Source organism: Anomaloglossus baeobatrachus, chromosome 6, assembly GCF_048569485.1.
Source record: "Anomaloglossus baeobatrachus isolate aAnoBae1 chromosome 6, aAnoBae1.hap1, whole genome shotgun sequence".
Classification (NCBI taxonomy): Eukaryota; Metazoa; Chordata; class Amphibia; order Anura; family Aromobatidae; genus Anomaloglossus; species Anomaloglossus baeobatrachus.
Genome location: NC_134358.1, coordinates 536,463,745 through 536,482,115, shown reverse-complemented (window position 1 = coordinate 536,482,115; position 18,371 = coordinate 536,463,745). Strand labels below are relative to the sequence as shown.

The following is an 18,371-nucleotide window of genomic DNA, read 5'->3' as shown; positions in this document are numbered from 1 at the left end:
GGACATTTGGTACATATAATTAAGTACACCACATTGGTTGTGGTGCAGCTGAACGTACCTGGGATCTTGTAGTCCTGATGTGATCTGGGAATCTTTATCTTGTCCGTTGTCAATATTAATGGACAGGTCTTGCATTTTTTCTGGTTGCAGGGAAATGTTCCTGTTGGTGTTGGAGAGGACAGGGAGCTTCTGACAATGATGCTTCTTAGATTTGGGGGCTGTCTAAAACACAGAAGTGGGGGGTCTGGAAAAATAGATTTTAACCGGGCATCTTTTTGCAGTAATGGTTGTAGTTTCCGTGCAGCTCCTCTAAACACCTCCAGATGTGGATTGTAGGTGACTACAAGAGGGACCCGGTTGTTCTCTTCTTTGGTTTTATAATGTAGAAGATGGTTTCTTGATATTCTGGTGGCTCTTATAATCTGGTTTTCAATTGTTCTTGGGTGGTAGCCTTGATTCAAAAAGGTTTTTCTGAGGCCCTCAAGGTGATTGTCTCTATCTGTACTGTTGGAACATATCCGATTGTACCTGATAGCCTGGCTGTATACAATAGAGTTTTTTATGTGTTTTGGATGAAAACTGTCCCATTTCAGGTATGTTGGACGGTCAATTGGCTTCTTGTACAGGGATGTCTGTATTTCATTGTTCCGTAGTTTAATGATGGTGTCCAAGAAGTTGATTTCCGTGCAGGAGTAGTTGAGTGTTAGGTTGATGGTGGGATGAAACTGATTAAATTGTTCATGGAAGGTCTTCAGCTGCTCCTCAGACTCTGTCCAGATGATTAAAATATCATCAATGTAACGGTAGTAGGCCAGAGGCCTGATAGGACAAGAGGATAAAAAGTCACTCTCAAGCTTGGCCATGAAAAGATTTGCATATTGTGGTGCCATTTTGCTTCCCATTGCAGTCCCAGTCTCCTGTAGATATATGTCATTGTCAAATTCAAAGTAATTATGGGTGAGGATAAATTTTGTAAGCTTCACCACAGAATTGGCATCAGTTCCTGTATTTTCCAGGAAAATTTTGCAAGCATTTAATCCATCCTGGTGTGGAATATTCGAGTACAAGGATTCCACATCCATGGTGGCAAGGATGGTTCCCTCTGGAAGAGGACCTATTGCTGATAGTTTTTTCAATAGGTCAGTAGTGTCCTGGATGTAGCTGGTTGTATCCCTTACCAAGGGTTTAAGGATACCCTCTACCCATCCAGAGACTTGTTCAGTGAGGGTGCCCACACATGAAATGATGGGTCTTCCTGGGTTTCCAGATTTGTGAATTTTGGGAAGCATGTAGAATGTGCCTATTCTTGGACTCACCGGTATCAGTTCATCAGTTCTTATGGATATGTCAGGCAGACAAGAGGCCAACTTGTTAAGTTCCTTGTAATAGTCCTGTGTAGGGTCAGACTCCAATTTCTTATAGTAGCGTGTGTCCATCAGTTGTCTGTGTGCTTCCTTCATGTAGTCTGATTTGTTCATCATGACTATTGCACCCCCCTTGTCTGCAGGTTTAATGATGATTTCTTTGTTGGTTTTCAAAGATTTTATGGCCCTTCTCTCCTGGGCACTGATGTTGGATGGTTGCCTCCTGTGTGTGTCTAGGAAAGTGGATTTTACCAAATGTCTGAAAGTGTCTATATAGTTATCCAGATGAGGGTTGCGTCCTGGTGGAGGTGTCCAATCTGATCTTTTCCTGGTTGTCAAGATCCGTCTTCCTTCAGTCTGGGAGGATTCTGAAACATCTGCATCGCTAAAATATTCCCTCAGACGTAGTCTCCTGAAGTAATCTTCCATGTCGCTGCAGAGTTCAATTTTGTCTAGAGCTTTAGTCGGACAAAATGAGAGTCCTCTAGAAAGCACAGCAACTTCCATTTTGTTTGGTTTGTAATCCGAGAGATTGATAACACAGTTAGATGCTTTTGTGCCTTGAATGGACTTGGTTTCCAAGTTGTCAGGTTTTGGCTTTGTTCTCCACCTGTTTGTATTAAGTCCTGAATTGAGGCGCAGTCTGTGTAGCTTCTTTTCCTTGTTGTGGATCAGAAGGGTTCGTAGTCTGTAGTAGTATTGTTGTACTTCTTGTTCTGTGCTTTCTGGAAGTGTCTTCCTTTGTGTTTCAAATTCCCTCTGGATTTTACTCTTGATGCTGTAGAAGACATGCAAAAGGTGATTCCTTAGTCTCTCAGAAGTCCTGTGACAAAGGTTTTGTGCATAATGGGTATTGTAGGTATGTAGAATTGGGTTTGTAATCCAGAGTCCTTTGGGGATCAGATTCTCCTTTTTGCATTTGGATAAGAAAAATATGTCGCTGTCCAGTTGTGCGCGTTTCTTCAGAAGTGTCTTTAGTTCCATAAAGATGCGGTACATTCTGGTATCCTCCATTTTGATACAAGTAAAATATATCTTTGTACCGTGTTAGCCAGTAGAGATAAAAAAATTGTTTAAAAGAACAGAGAGTCCTCAGTGGTTGATACCTTTTAATGGCTAACTGAAAAGATGGTAATAATTGCAAGCTTTCGAGACTACTCAGGTCTCTTCATCAGGCATGGTATAACACACAATCTGAAGAGTCACGTATTTATACACAACAGGACTTAGAATAGTGCAGTAAAAAAAAAAAAAAAAAAAAAAAAAGAACAAGTTATATGAAACAGAACTATCTCTATGGCAGGGGGACAAGCTGTTCTAGCCATAAATACTGCTGCAGTTCAGTGTGAAAGTTTTATTGTCCTTTGATAAGGGTCTGGTCCAGGGCTGTGACATGCTCGGATGGTCAGAGGAGCACATCTTTTAACTGATGTAAAAAGACATGAATCCATGAGACACATTCATTCCTTCTCTGAATGTGTCAAAGGTCATCATAAGTTTGTACTCCCATAGTCTCCTGTCTCTCTGGGACTTGAAGTTTCCTTTCAATACCAGCAATTTCATGTCCATGATGCTGTGGTCTGGGTTACAAAAATGTTTGGCCACAGGTAGATCCATCCTTTTTTCTCTAATTGTGTGGCGGTGAGAATTCATCCTTGTCCTGAGCTGTTGTCCTGTCTCCCCTACATACAGACCCCCAGTTGGACATTTGGTACATATAATTAAGTACACCACATTGGTTGTGGTGCAGCTGAACGTACCTGGGATCTTGTAGTCCTGATGTGATCTGGGAATCTTTATCTTGTCCGTTGTCAATATTAATGGACAGGTCTTGCATTTTTTCTGGTTGCAGGGAAATGTTCCTGTTGGTGTTGGAGAGGACAGGGAGCTTCTGACAATGATGCTTCTTAGATTTGGGGGCTGTCTAAAACACAGAAGTGGGGGGTCTGGAAAAATAGATTTTAACCGGGCATCTTTTTGCAGTAATGGTTGTAGTTTCCGTGCAGCTCCTCTAAACACCTCCAGATGTGGATTGTAGGTGACTACAAGAGGGACCCGGTTGTTCTCTTCTTTGGTTTTATAATGTAGAAGATGGTTTCTTGATATTCTGGTGGCTCTTATAATCTGGTTTTCAATTGTTCTTGGGTGGTAGCCTTGATTCAAAAAGGTTTTTCTGAGGCCCTCAAGGTGATTGTCTCTATCTGTACTGTTGGAACATATCCGATTGTACCTGATAGCCTGGCTGTATACAATAGAGTTTTTTATGTGTTTTGGATGAAAACTGTCCCATTTCAGGTATGTTGGACGGTCAATTGGCTTCTTGTACAGGGATGTCTGTATTTCATTGTTCCGTAGTTTAATGATGGTGTCCAAGAAGTTGATTTCCGTGCAGGAGTAGTTGAGTGTTAGGTTGATGGTGGGATGAAACTGATTAAATTGTTCATGGAAGGTCTTCAGCTGCTCCTCAGACTCTGTCCAGATGATTAAAATATCATCAATGTAACGGTAGTAGGCCAGAGGCCTGATAGGACAAGAGGATAAAAAGTCACTCTCAAGCTTGGCCATGAAAAGATTTGCATATTGTGGTGCCATTTTGCTTCCCATTGCAGTCCCAGTCTCCTGTAGATATATGTCATTGTCAAATTCAAAGTAATTATGGGTGAGGATAAATTTTGTAAGCTTCACCACAGAATTGGCATCAGTTCCTGTATTTTCCAGGAAAATTTTGCAAGCATTTAATCCATCCTGGTGTGGAATATTCGAGTACAAGGATTCCACATCCATGGTGGCAAGGATGGTTCCCTCTGGAAGAGGACCTATTGCTGATAGTTTTTTCAATAGGTCAGTAGTGTCCTGGATGTAGCTGGTTGTATCCCTTACCAAGGGTTTAAGGATACCCTCTACCCATCCAGAGACTTGTTCAGTGAGGGTGCCCACACATGAAATGATGGGTCTTCCTGGGTTTCCAGATTTGTGAATTTTGGGAAGCATGTAGAATGTGCCTATTCTTGGACTCACCGGTATCAGTTCATCAGTTCTTATGGATATGTCAGGCAGACAAGAGGCCAACTTGTTAAGTTCCTTGTAATAGTCCTGTGTAGGGTCAGACTCCAATTTCTTATAGTAGCGTGTGTCCATCAGTTGTCTGTGTGCTTCCTTCATGTAGTCTGATTTGTTCATCATGACTATTGCACCCCCCTTGTCTGCAGGTTTAATGATGATTTCTTTGTTGGTTTTCAAAGATTTTATGGCCCTTCTCTCCTGGGCACTGATGTTGGATGGTTGCCTCCTGTGTGTGTCTAGGAAAGTGGATTTTACCAAATGTCTGAAAGTGTCTATATAGTTATCCAGATGAGGGTTGCGTCCTGGTGGAGGTGTCCAATCTGATCTTTTCCTGGTTGTCAAGATCCGTCTTCCTTCAGTCTGGGAGGATTCTGAAACATCTGCATCGCTAAAATATTCCCTCAGACGTAGTCTCCTGAAGTAATCTTCCATGTCGCTGCAGAGTTCAATTTTGTCTAGAGCTTTAGTCGGACAAAATGAGAGTCCTCTAGAAAGCACAGCAACTTCCATTTTGTTTGGTTTGTAATCCGAGAGATTGATAACACAGTTAGATGCTTTTGTGCCTTGAATGGACTTGGTTTCCAAGTTGTCAGGTTTTGGCTTTGTTCTCCACCTGTTTGTATTAAGTCCTGAATTGAGGCGCAGTCTGTGTAGCTTCTTTTCCTTGTTGTGGATCAGAAGGGTTCGTAGTCTGTAGTAGTATTGTTGTACTTCTTGTTCTGTGCTTTCTGGAAGTGTCTTCCTTTGTGTTTCAAATTCCCTCTGGATTTTACTCTTGATGCTGTAGAAGACATGCAAAAGGTGATTCCTTAGTCTCTCAGAAGTCCTGTGACAAAGGTTTTGTGCATAATGGGTATTGTAGGTATGTAGAATTGGGTTTGTAATCCAGAGTCCTTTGGGGATCAGATTCTCCTTTTTGCATTTGGATAAGAAAAATATGTCGCTGTCCAGTTGTGCGCGTTTCTTCAGAAGTGTCTTTAGTTCCATAAAGATGCGGTACATTCTGGTATCCTCCATTTTGATACAAGTAAAATATATCTTTGTACCGTGTTAGCCAGTAGAGATAAAAAAATTGTTTAAAAGAACAGAGAGTCCTCAGTGGTTGATACCTTTTAATGGCTAACTGAAAAGATGGTAATAATTGCAAGCTTTCGAGACTACTCAGGTCTCTTCATCAGGCATGGTATAACACACAATCTGAAGAGTCACGTATTTATACACAACAGGACTTAGAATAGTGCAGTAAAAAAAAAAAAAAAAAAAAAAAAAGGAACAAGTTATATGAAACAGAACTATCTCTATGGCAGGGGGACAAGCTGTTCTAGCCATAAATACTGCTGCAGTTCAGTGTGAAAGTTTTATTGTCCTTTGATAAGGGTCTGGTCCAGGGCTGTGACATGCTCGGATGGTCAGAGGAGCACATCTTTTAACTGATGTAAAAAGACATGAATCCATGAGACACATTCATTCCTTCTCTGAATGTGTCAAAGGTCATCATAAGTTTGTACTCCCATAGTCTCCTGTCTCTCTGGGACTTGAAGTTTCCTTTCAATACCAGCAATTTCATGTCCATGATGCTGTGGTCTGGGTTACAAAAATGTTTGGCCACAGGTAGATCCATCCTTTTTTCTCTAATTGTGTGGCGGTGAGAATTCATCCTTGTCCTGAGCTGTTGTCCTGTCTCACCTACATACAGACCCCCAGTTGGACATTTGGTACATATAATTAAGTACACCACATTGGTTGTGGTGCAGCTGAACGTACCTGGGATCTTGTAGTCCTGATGTGATCTGGGAATCTTTATCTTGTCCGTTGTCAATATTAATGGACAGGTCTTGCATTTTTTCTGGTTGCAGGGAAATGTTCCTGTTGGTGTTGGAGAGGACAGGGAGCTTCTGACAATGATGCTTCTTAGATTTGGGGGCTGTCTAAAACACAGAAGTGGGGGGTCTGGAAAAATAGATTTTAACCGGGCATCTTTTTGCAGTAATGGTTGTAGTTTCCGTGCAGCTCCTCTAAACACCTCCAGATGTGGATTGTAGGTGACTACAAGAGGGACCCGGTTGTTCTCTTCTTTGGTTTTATAATGTAGAAGATGGTTTCTTGATATTCTGGTGGCTCTTATAATCTGGTTTTCAATTGTTCTTGGGTGGTAGCCTTGATTCAAAAAGGTTTTTCTGAGGCCCTCAAGGTGATTGTCTCTATCTGTACTGTTGGAACATATCCGATTGTACCTGATAGCCTGGCTGTATACAATAGAGTTTTTTATGTGTTTTGGATGAAAACTGTCCCATTTCAGGTATGTTGGACGGTCAATTGGCTTCTTGTAATGTGCTCCTCTGACCATCCGAGCATGTCACAGCCCTGGACCAGACCCTTATCAAAGGACAATAAAACTTTCACACTGAACTGCAGCAGTATTTATGGCTAGAACAGCTTGTCCCCCTGCCATAGAGATAGTTCTGTTTCATATAACTTGTTCTTTTTTTTTTTTTTTTTTTTTTTTTTTTTTTTTTTACTGCACTATTCTAAGTCCTGTTGTGTATAAATACGTGACTCTTCAGATTGTGTGTTATACCATGCCTGATGAAGAGACCTGAGTAGTCTCGAAAGCTTGCAATTATTACCATCTTTTCAGTTAGCCATTAAAAGGTATCAACCACTGAGGACTCTCTGTTCTTTTAAACAATTTTTTTATGCTTTAATTAAGGAGAAATTCATAAAAAGCTTGTAATATGCACATTCCTATATCCATACCAGAAGGAATCAAAAGCAAAGCTAAACGACTGAGCAAAAATAGAAAAAAAAATGCAGCATCAAGAATGCATGTAATAAACAAACAACCAAGTTTAAAAGATAGGAAACAAAGAGTAGTCATAAATGGAACATTCTCTAAATGGGCTATAGTCAGCAGAGGGGACCGCAGGGATCTGTGCTAGGACCGATTCTTCTTAATCTCTTTATTAATGACCTTGTGGATGGGATTGATAGTAAAGTGTCAGTCTTTGCTGATGACACCAAACTATGTAGGATATTAAAAACTGACCTTGATAGTACAATATTACAAAAAGATCTGGAGAAGATGTCAGAATGGGCAGATACTTGGCAAATGAGATTTAATGTTGATAAATGTAAAGTAATGCACCTAGGACGGAGTAATCCTATAACTGCGTATACATTAAATGGAAGTAAACTCGGGACTACAGATCAGGAGAAGGACTTGGGTATTCTCATTACGAATAAGCTGAGCAGCAGCACTCAATGTCAAGCAGCAGCTGCTAAAGCAAACAAGATTCTAGGGTGTATAAAAAGAGAGATTAGATCCTGTGATCCCAACGTATTGTTACCCCTCTATAAATCACTTGTAAGGCCACATCTGGAATATGGGATCCAGTTTTGGGCTCCACATTTTAAAAAGGACATTCAGAAGTTAGAGTCAGTTCAAAGGCGGCAACTAGACTATTACAAGGAATGGAGGCCGCCCATATGATGACAGGTTGGGAAAGTTAGATATGTTTAGCTTAGCTCAACACCAAAAAATATATAAATGTATGAGAAAACACCGATATATAACGAAAATACCGATTGTCACTTTACTGCTATTGACTTGGCTGAGTCCTGCATTTTTACAACACTTTTGTGTTATATTATCTATACGGTATACATATAACTGCAGGAATATTTGCATATCTTTATTGTTTCTATACGGGATGATATGTTTTTGACGATAATTATTATGTGAAATTATGGTGTTCCCAAACATGACTTTGTGAGTTACATATTTTTAACCCTTTAATGGGGCTTGTTTTTTCCTGAAGACATCTTGTTCATGATTTTATATTTTTCAATTAATAAAAGTTAAATTTTATTAAACTTCCTCCCTTTCTTTTGTTGGTGATTTATGTTTAGCTTAGAAAAAAGACGTCTCAGAGGAGATCTCATTTATATGTATAAATACATGTGTGGTCAATACAAAGGATGGCACATGACTTATTCCTTCCAAAGACAATACTAAGGACCAGGGGGCACTCACTGCGAGTGGAAGGAAGGAGATTCCGGCAGCTAAATAGGAAAGGGTTCTTTACAGTTAGAGCAGTCAGACTGTGGAATGCCGACCACAAGAGGTAGTAATGGCAGACACTATAACAGCTTTTATATCAGGGCTGGATGATTTCCTCAGCACACAAAACATTGTTGGTTATAAGTGGCTTAGGGACAAAATGTAGACCTGGTGGAGGAAGGTTGAACTATACGGACCTAGGTCTTGCTTCAACCTAAGTAACTATGCAATTATGTAACTAAACAATAAGTGCGGAAAGTCAACAACATCAAAAACTCACCAACAGCTTAACATGGAGACGCAGTTTAACAGGGTAACTTATGGCCAAAAAGGAAATGCTAATTAAATTCTTGAAATAAATGGATTACCACAAGTGTACAAAAAGGAAAACTCATTTTGTTTTTTCTTTTTTGTTTTCTATTTTTCTGATAGCTCATTTTCTGTTGTTCACATCAGAAAATGCACCTAGTACCCAAGCTGTGTTAAGAAGCAGAAATTTCCTTCCAACTGAGAATCAGATTCCATGTCAGGTAATGTATGACTATTTGGACTATGCTGTTTTCAAATTTGTGGCATTAAAGGTATAATAGATTAGGAACCTAAAGTCTAAAATATATAATGATTACTTTATCATTATATACAGTATGTATGTGTGATGACTGTCACAAGGTGGCGCTAGACACTACTAGTGTGCCATTAATGGAGAGGTAGTCAGACAGGCCAAGATCATAAACCAGGAAAACACAACAGTAGATGGGAGAGCAGACAGAGACAAGGTCGAGATACAAGCCAAAGGTCAGTGTTCCAGGGGAGTACGTACCAAAATAGAGGGAGCAGGCAAGATCGAGGTCAGGAGGAAGTCCCAGATCAGAAGCCGGGAAGTCACAACAGAAACAGGGGAGGACAGGCAGAGATGGGTAAACAGCAGTCTGGAGACGAGAGACCAAGATCTGAACACTGAGCCCCACGGGAGCCAGCAGCACAACTGAAAATCAGGAAGTATGACTGAGCTAACACGCTCCCTAAAGAAGCAGACCAATCACCGGGAACAAGAAGCATCTGCGAGAGCATCATCCAGAACCAGCATGGAACCTAGTGCTGTGATACAACCAGTAGAGCATTCATCTTTCAAAATGCTCTGCACCATAAGCAACATATATTGGCTCTGCAGGAGAGCATGGCAGAAAAATACAGAATGTACTGTGTCAGGCCCAGGAATATGGGGTACTCTGTCCTGGGCAGTGTCTCTCTTGGGAATGTCACGGTGGTGGCCATTGCTCGATTCCGTGCCCTGGGCCCTTTTTGTAATGGAGTATATTTACAGGGCATTTAGGTTAGTGTTTATACGTGACGCTACTTGCGGTGTTGCGGCTATATGTATATATATATATATATATATATATATATATATATATATATATATATATATATATGGAGCCGCCGCTGCAGAATGTCACTACTGGGGCTGGTGGTAGTTGCAGCCTGGATGGTAGGCCCTCTGCAAGCAGGGACAAGCCCCAGAGGATGGATGGGTGTTGTGACGGGCGTCGGAAGAAGGTAGTCCACACAGAGGTATAGTGCAACTGTTTTTTTCTTTACTCACGACTGGTAGGTGGTAACAGGTTACCCGAGGTCGGCTGGTTTCGCCTTCAGGTCCCCTTTGTCCCTACGCCAGTTCAGTACTCTGGTACCTTCTTCCTCTGCACCTGTCTCTAGTAAATGGGTCCCCGTGGCGTAGAGAAACTAGGGGTCCCTGTCCAGTGGTTTGTCCATTTCTGTCCGCCTGACGGTAGAGTGAACCCTATAGGGTTGGAGTCTCTGGTTCTGTCCCAAAATCTCCCTTTACTACTGAGTCTTCGGCTTTTTAAGGTCAGCGAGATCCTTGATTGTCCCCTCACTGTGCAGGTGTTAACAGGTCGGCTTGAAGCTCTTTCCTGTCCTAGGGTCCCCTTCCAGGCTGAGAGAACAAGGTGAACACCTAGCCAGGTTATAGGCACAGCTAGCCAGATGCAGCTCATCAGAACCTGTAGTGCTGGGATTTAACCCTATCCTACCTGGCTTTCCTCAAATATTGCAAGATTTTTGGAGAATCATAGACCCCTTCAATAATTTCACCATGCAATACACTACAACACCCACAAATTAATATGGATTTTATGTAATAAAATAACACTAAGTGGCAAATATTTGTGAAGTGTAAAGGAAATGATACATGGTTTTCTGAATATTTTAAAAGTATAAAACTGAAATTGTGATGTGCATTTGTATTCAGCTCCTCTAAGTCAATACTTTGTAATTCCATCTTTCGCTGCAATTACTGCTTTTTGCAGTATACCTCTACCAGCTTTGCATATGTAGAGGCTGACATTTTTGCCAATTCTTCTTTCCAAAATAGATCTAGCTCAGGAAGATTGGATGGAGGCATTTGTGCACACCAATTTTCAAGTTTTGTCCCAAATTCTCAATGAAATTTTGATCTGAACTGTGATGGGGCCATTCACACACATGAATATGCTTTGATCTAAACCATCCATTGTAGCTCTGGCAGGATGTATAGGATTGTTGTCCTGTTGGAAGGTGAACCTATGCCTCAGTCTCAAGTCTTTTGCAGCCTCTAACAGGTTTTCCTCCAGGATTGTCCTGTATTTAGCTCCTTCCATCTTCCTATCAACTCTGACCAGCTACCCTGTCCCTGCTGAAGAAAAGCCTCCCCACAGCATGATGCTGCCACCACCATGTGTGACGGTGGGGATGGTGTTTTCAAGGTGATGTGCAGTGTTAGTTTTCCATCACACATAGCATTTTGCATTTAGCCCACAAACATCTACTTTTGCCTCATCTGACCAGAGCATCTTCTTCCGCATGCTCACTGTATCCCTTACATTGTTTTTTGCAAACTGCAAATGGGACTTCTTATGGCTTGCTTTCAAAAGGCTTTCTTCTTGCCACTCTTCCATAAAGACCAATTTGTTTAGTATACAAGTAATGTGTGTTCTGTGGACAGATTCTCCCCTCTGAGCTGCTCTCAGCTCCTCCAGTGACCATGGACCTCTTGGCTGCTTCTCTAATTAGTGCTCTCCTTCTTGGGATGTTAGTGTAGGTGAACGGCCATGTCTTGCTAGGTTTCCAGTTGGGCCATACTCATTCCATTTTTGGATAATGGATTGAGCACTGCTCGTTAGTGGGTCAGAGCTTGGGCTATTTTTTATAACAAGAACTAACAGAGTTAAATAGATGGGTAGAGTGCTCAAAAAGGGACTAACATGTAATCTCAACCCTATTTTAAAATGTGCAATTTTTACAGCCATGTAAGCTCCAGAAGTCACCTATTTAGTAAATTGAGCCACCAATGTTTTTTATTCTCTCAACTTAACTACAGCTTTTATGTAAAGGTCTCAGAGGTTTATTTGAGAACATTAGGGATTAGACAGCATCATGAAAACCAAGGAACACATCAGACACGTCAGGGATAAGTGGTGGATAACAGTGAAGCAGGGTTAGGTTATAAAAAATAGTATTCATTAAAATGTACCCACAAACAGACGCACAAACATAAATGAGAATGGATCACAATATCCTTGTAAATAACCAAGGAATTTTATATACACACTCACTTTAGGAAAGGGAAGGGAAACTAATATAGCCCTATAAGGGTAGTGTATCCCTACCTAACAACGGAGGGTATGACACCATAAGTTACCGGGCGCCCCCGTTCCACCTCGGCTCTCCCTCTCCCTGACCCTGATATAGGGATGGGATGGAAAGCCCTATAGTGGTGCTTGCACAGTACAATATATATGAATTCCCAAATGGTAATACTCTTCCCTGTATTGTTTTCCTTAGATCAAGAAGGTATCAATTTACTGATCTACAACCAGGAATTCCTATTCATGATACTAGCACTGTACAAGACGTATAGACTTCTATTCCTAATAAATTATCTTTATGCAAGGTAGTGATCCATAAGAGTTATTTACAACCACATATGTTACAGGGTGGTATACCCCACAAGTATATTACAGTCACCTAGAGTCATATCACAAGGGGCTCAGATAATCTCCCCATTATACCCCAGGAGCTGAAAGAAAAATGGGATACAGACACCCCTGCAAATTACTGCAGAATAGAAAAGGTTGCTCCAATCATATTCTATATAATATAGTATAACAGGGAGAAAAGATGAATTACTTCCCTGAGAAGCAGGAATCCAGGCCTGCCAGGCCTCAACGCGTTTCTCCTCTCCCTTTAGAGGGTCATCAGGAGGCTAAGGGGAGACGGCAGCGGGTCCTGTTCAATAACAATCCATGGCTTACAGCCATGCATAAAGATAATTTATTAGGAATAGAAGTCTAAGTCTTGTCGCTAACTTATGGTGTCATACCCTCCGTTGTTAGGTAGGGATACACTACCCTTATAGGGCTATATTAGTTTCCCTTCCCTTTCCTAAAGTGAGTGTGTATATAAAATTCCTTGGTTATTTAAAAGGATATCGTGATCCATTCTCATTTATGTTTGTGTGTCTGTTTGTGGGTACATTTTAATGAATACTATTTTTTATAACCTAACCCTGCTTCACTGTTATCCACCACTTATCCCTGACGTGTCTGATGTGTTCCTTGGTTTTCATGATACTGTCTAATCCCTAATGTTCTCAAACAAACCTCTGAGACCTTTACATAAAAGCTGTAGTTAAGTTGAGAGAATAAAAAACATTGGTGGCTCAATTTACTAAATAGGTGACTTCTGGAGATAATTGGTCACTCAAGATTTTATTGTCTTTTTGGGTTTTATTTTTCCAGGATTGACTATGTGGTAAAAATAGCCTAACATCATGATTCTTCACTTCAAAAAATTGTCCACTAATCAGACAACCCCTTCTTAATCCGTATGTTTCCCCCATTTAAAATAATAAAACTTACACTCACCTCCGGTGCCGGGACCATTCCTCCAGTGTCGTCACTCTCTATCCCAGGATCGCATTAAATATGTGATGTCATGCCATCCTGGCAGCCAATCAGGAGCCTCTTCACTCTCCCAGCCTTCAGATGTATCACATACATTCGGAGGATGAGAGAGCAGCTGTGCTCACTTCCTTCCGATGTAAGCAATTTGTCCAAAGGCGGGGAGAGTGAAGCAACATCTGATTGGCCACTGGCATTAGATGACATCACACATTTACGCGATCCTTCTATAGAAAGTGCTGAAACTGCTGGAACGGCGCCGGCACTGAAGGTGAGTATCAATTTTATTATTTTAAATGGGGGAAACATACGGGTTGGGAAGTGGTAGTCCGATTAGTGGACAACCCCTTTCAGTAAGATTGCAACAATACCAAACTTGTAAAGTTGTTTTTTTTTTCCTTTTACATTTTAGTGCATAAAGTCTGAACTTTGTTAAAAAAATGGTTTGGGTTGCCATTTTTTGAGACCCATAACTGTTTTTTAAATTTTTCCTTCAATCAATCTGTGAAGAGGGCTCGTGTTCTGCGTGCCGAGCTGTGATTTTTAACAGTACCTTTCTAGGGTACAAACAACAATGTTTATCTTTATGTCTTGTGGTTATTTAGGGAGGTACAGTAACCAAAAAACTGCAATTCTGATAATCTTATATATTTTTTCTACTTTACGAACATTTATATAGGAGCTAAAAAATTCCATTTTAATAGATCAGACTTTACAGAGGCAACAATACTGAATATTCTTATTTTTGTAATTTCTTTTTTACTGGAGAAAGAGATATGATTCAAATTGTAATAGTTTTCATTTCTATACTACGTTTAAAACCTTTTTTTAATTTTATACTTTACTTTAGTGTCTCCATATAATAGCTTGAATAGTTTGCAATAGTTTGATCGCCTGTGCTTGAGCATTGCAGTGTAGCCCAGGCTTCAAAGTGTACAAAATTAGCAGCGGCGAGGCCTTCAGCCTAGATAACCAATCAGCACCCTGTGATCACATCATAGGATCGAGGGGCAATTGGCATCCGAATTGATGCCTTGGCAAGTTTACTCACAGGGATTGACAGAAGTATTTAATTGGTAAAACAGCAGCAAACAGAGCTAGCTCCGATTGCTGTTGTTAGAATTAGATGCCAGCTGTGTAGCACGTCTAGCATCTGCCAAATACATAGCAGGTTTAGCTACTGAGCCAACTTTCAGACTTGAATATGCGAAAAGCTACTAAGCTCCCTTTAGTGGTGGCTGCAGGTAGCCAGAATGTTGTATTTTAACCCCTTCATGACCATGGACGGATATATCCGTCATGGAGCGTGTACCGTTAAGCCCCGCCCCCTGCCGCGGGCAGGTGGTGTTGATCGGCACACATATCAGCTGTTTTCAACAGCTGACATGTGTGCCTACATGTTACGAGTAGAATCGCATTCCACCTGTAACATTAACCCCTTACATCTCGCTGCCAAAGTCTGGCAGCGAGATGTATATACGCGCATGGAAGATTTTCACTTACCGCCGCCCCCACCGGAAGTCACGTGAGTGATCACGTGACTTTCGGTGGTTGCCATCGTAGCACAGGGTCATGTGATGACGCCTGCAGCTATGACGTTTCACTTTCGTTTTCACCCGGCCCAGAGGCCAGGGAAGCAGGAAGTGACTGTATCTGCTGTTTACAGCTGTATAGCTGTGATCAGCAGATAGATAAGAGCGATCGGATTGCTGATCGCTATAGCCCCCTAGGGGGACTAGTAAATTAAAAAAAAAAAGTAAAAGAAAGTTTAAAAAAAACAAAAAAAAACAAAACCTAAACGTTCAAATCACCCCCCTTTCCCCCCATTGAAAATTAAAGGGTTAAAAAATAAATAAATATACACATATTTGGTATCGCCGCTTTCAGAAATGCCCGATCTATCAAAATAAAAAATCAATATATAATATATATATTAATCTGACTGGTAAACGGCGTAGTGGCAAAAAAATTCCAAACGCCAAAATACCTTTTTTGGTCGCCGCAAGTTTTATGCAAAATGCAATAACAGGCGATCAAAACGTAGCATCTGCGCAAAAATGGTACCGTTAGAAACGTCAGCTCGAGACGCAAAAAATAAACCATCACTGAGCCATAGATCCCAAAAAATGAGAATGCTACGGGTTTCGGAATATGGCGCAAAACGTACGCCACTTTTATTAGACAAGCTTGTGAATTTTTTTTAACCCCATAGATACAAGTAAACCTATACATGTTTGGTGTCTACAAACTTGCACCGACCTCAGGCATCATACCCACATATCAGTTTTACCATATAGTGAACACCGTGAATAAAACATCCCAATAACTATTGTGCCATCACACTTTTTTTGCAGTTTTTTCACACTTGCAATTTATTTGCTGTTTTCCAGTACACCATATGGTGAAACTTATGGTTTCATTTAAAAGTACAACTTGTCCCTCAAAAAACAAGCCCTCATATGACAAGATTGACGGAAAAATAAAAAAGTTACGGCTCTCGGAAGCAGTGGGGAGCAAAAAACAAAAAACGCAAAAACGGAAAGTGCCCCGGGGCTGAAGGGGTTAATGAAAACCTGTCACATCTCCCGACAATGTTTGTTTTAGTAAACACCTGTATTACCAATGAATTAACAATTCTGGAGCATTTTTACTTTGAAATCTGGTTGTAGTATTCCTTTGTTACTCCTCCTGAATATTTGTGGATGAATTGGCATTTTGATTTTACCGATCCATTTGTCAAAGGGGTGTATCATTATGGAGTTGGGCACGGTCAGCACTGATTGGGCAATGTAAGAGTGTGCAAACCTTACTGGTAATACCCAGTTTTAATGAATTCATATAATTCTAGGAAGGGTAAGAGAGGAATGGCGCAGAACAATTCTAGGAAACGATGCCCCAAAATTGTCTTTTTGGAAGGAGTAAAAATATTTACCAAAACAAACACCATAAAGTTATCACATACTTTAATTTTAGGTCTGATCTAGAGATTTTGGGCTTCGGTCACTAGAAAATGATATAAAAAAAATAAGAAGGACTAAGTACAGTTTTAAAAATATTGAAAAAGCTTTATTTTAACTTACCTCAATATGATATTTTTCTCCTTAAGCTGAGAATGAACTACTACTTTGCTGACATTACTTCGATGCTCACAGTGGGACTACAAATTCAGGCTCAAGATCAAGTTAATGACATTTGGAAACAAGACTCGAGCCATAAAAATGAGTGGAGAAGAGGGGTCATTGCTGTTAGCCGCTCGGAGCCATTTCAGGTTAGTGCCGTATAATTTCATTTTTCTCCGTAATGACTTTCATACAATATTTTTTTAAGATCCAATGGGAGACAATATATAGTGATGTCCTGAATTGTAACAATGGTCACGTCTGTAGAATCACATTGCAGCTTCAATCCTTATGAAAAAGTTCAAGAGAACTTTTGTATCAGAACGGCAGTAAAACAAGTAAAAGTTTGAGAACTTCAGGAGACTATGTTAAATTTATATTATCCAAAGATATCTTATCAATATAATCAAAATCGGTGAAGCTGGTTGGATCCGGGTCGGGATATGGCATGACTCCACCCATCTGTCAAATTCAGCAAAAGTGTTGGTGTTTCTTAAAGGGGTTGTCTGGGATTATAATAATGATGACCTATCCTTGGTGTTTTGGCTCACCTGGTGAGGTGGATACTCCAAGTCCAATGTCTGGGTTGGCTCACAGGCAATGGGCGTCAGTGAAGCAATCAGGTGAGACATACGGTAATCAGGTAGTAGAAGCACTGGAGGCCTCAGGCAGGCATGGGATCAGGAAGCAGGTAGCAGAATCCCTGGAGACTGCAGGCAGACACGAGATTGGGGAGCAGGCAGCAGAAGCCCTGGAGACTGTAGGTAAGAGTGGAAAAAAAATACTTTAAAAATCTAAAATAGAACCCTAAAAAATAAAGAAATTTGAATCATCCCCTTTTCCAAGTAATAAAAAAAAAATAAAATAAATAGGCATATTTATTAATGTTATATTGGTAACTATATAATGAAAAGGGCAAATGCGGTTAAAGGGAACCTGTCACCACTCTTTTGGTGTGTAAGCTGCGGCCACCACCAGTGGGCTCTTATAAAGCTCAGGCCTCTGTGAGAAGATGAATAACCCTTTATAATAAAAATAGAAGAAAAAAACAGAAGTTGTGCACTGCACTGCTTACCACTCTGTGGAAAATGCTGCAAGAAAGTCCTTTGGCTCAATTCCATGTAGAGCCTGTCTTGTGGGTGCTTGAAGTGCAGATCAGCTGCTGTATCCTCACATTGGACTTGGCTGAAAAAAACAGCTGACGGCAAGTGGAAGTCCTGAACTACCGTGGTGCTATATGCCAAGAAGACAGAGCAAGTACCAATATCATAAAAAAGAGAAGTTTTGGCAGCACTCTACGGTGTCAAGAAATCTATTTTATTTTTCTTTTTTGCAGACAGGTGATACAAACATGAGGGAGCAGGGGGAGCGGAGCACAAGGACGACGGTACCGTTTCGCACCTCTAGGGGTGCTTTCACTTTTTGAATTTAGCTAATCTACAAGCACTAGCACGCTTACAAGTATCATAAAGAAAATTATATTTAGGAATACTGCACTATGGCAATAATGATGGAAGTATCTGCAGCAGACAGCCTGGAGGGCACAGGTGCAGGATTACTAGCAGGGAGACAGGGAGCAAGCACTTTCTTCACTGAATGCAATACCAAGCTGGACACGGACATTATTAGTACTAAAAGTCTTGAATATAAGATTGCCACTATGGCAGAAAAAGTAATAAGTCTGTTTTGGACGATCCAGTCTCTGACATCGTATAAAGCCTCTGATAGAGTGCCGAGAGGACTATGAGTCATGAAAAATATCTCTTTTTACCAGCACGACTCTGATTTTAGAGATAAATGGGAA

General features: G+C 40.7%; 1 protein-coding gene across 1 annotated transcript in view; it reads left to right on the top strand.

Annotated features, from left to right (window-relative positions):
• Positions 1-18,371, top strand: part of MALRD1 (MAM and LDL receptor class A domain containing 1) — a 746,310-nt gene that overhangs the window by 70,778 nt on the left and 657,161 nt on the right. Inside the window, exons 3-4 of the mRNA XM_075315583.1 lie at positions 8,920-9,017; positions 16,555-16,716. Of these exons, the coding sequence (XP_075171698.1) occupies positions 8,920-9,017; positions 16,555-16,716 (260 nt within the window). The remainder of the gene's footprint in view (positions 1-8,919; positions 9,018-16,554; positions 16,717-18,371) is intronic.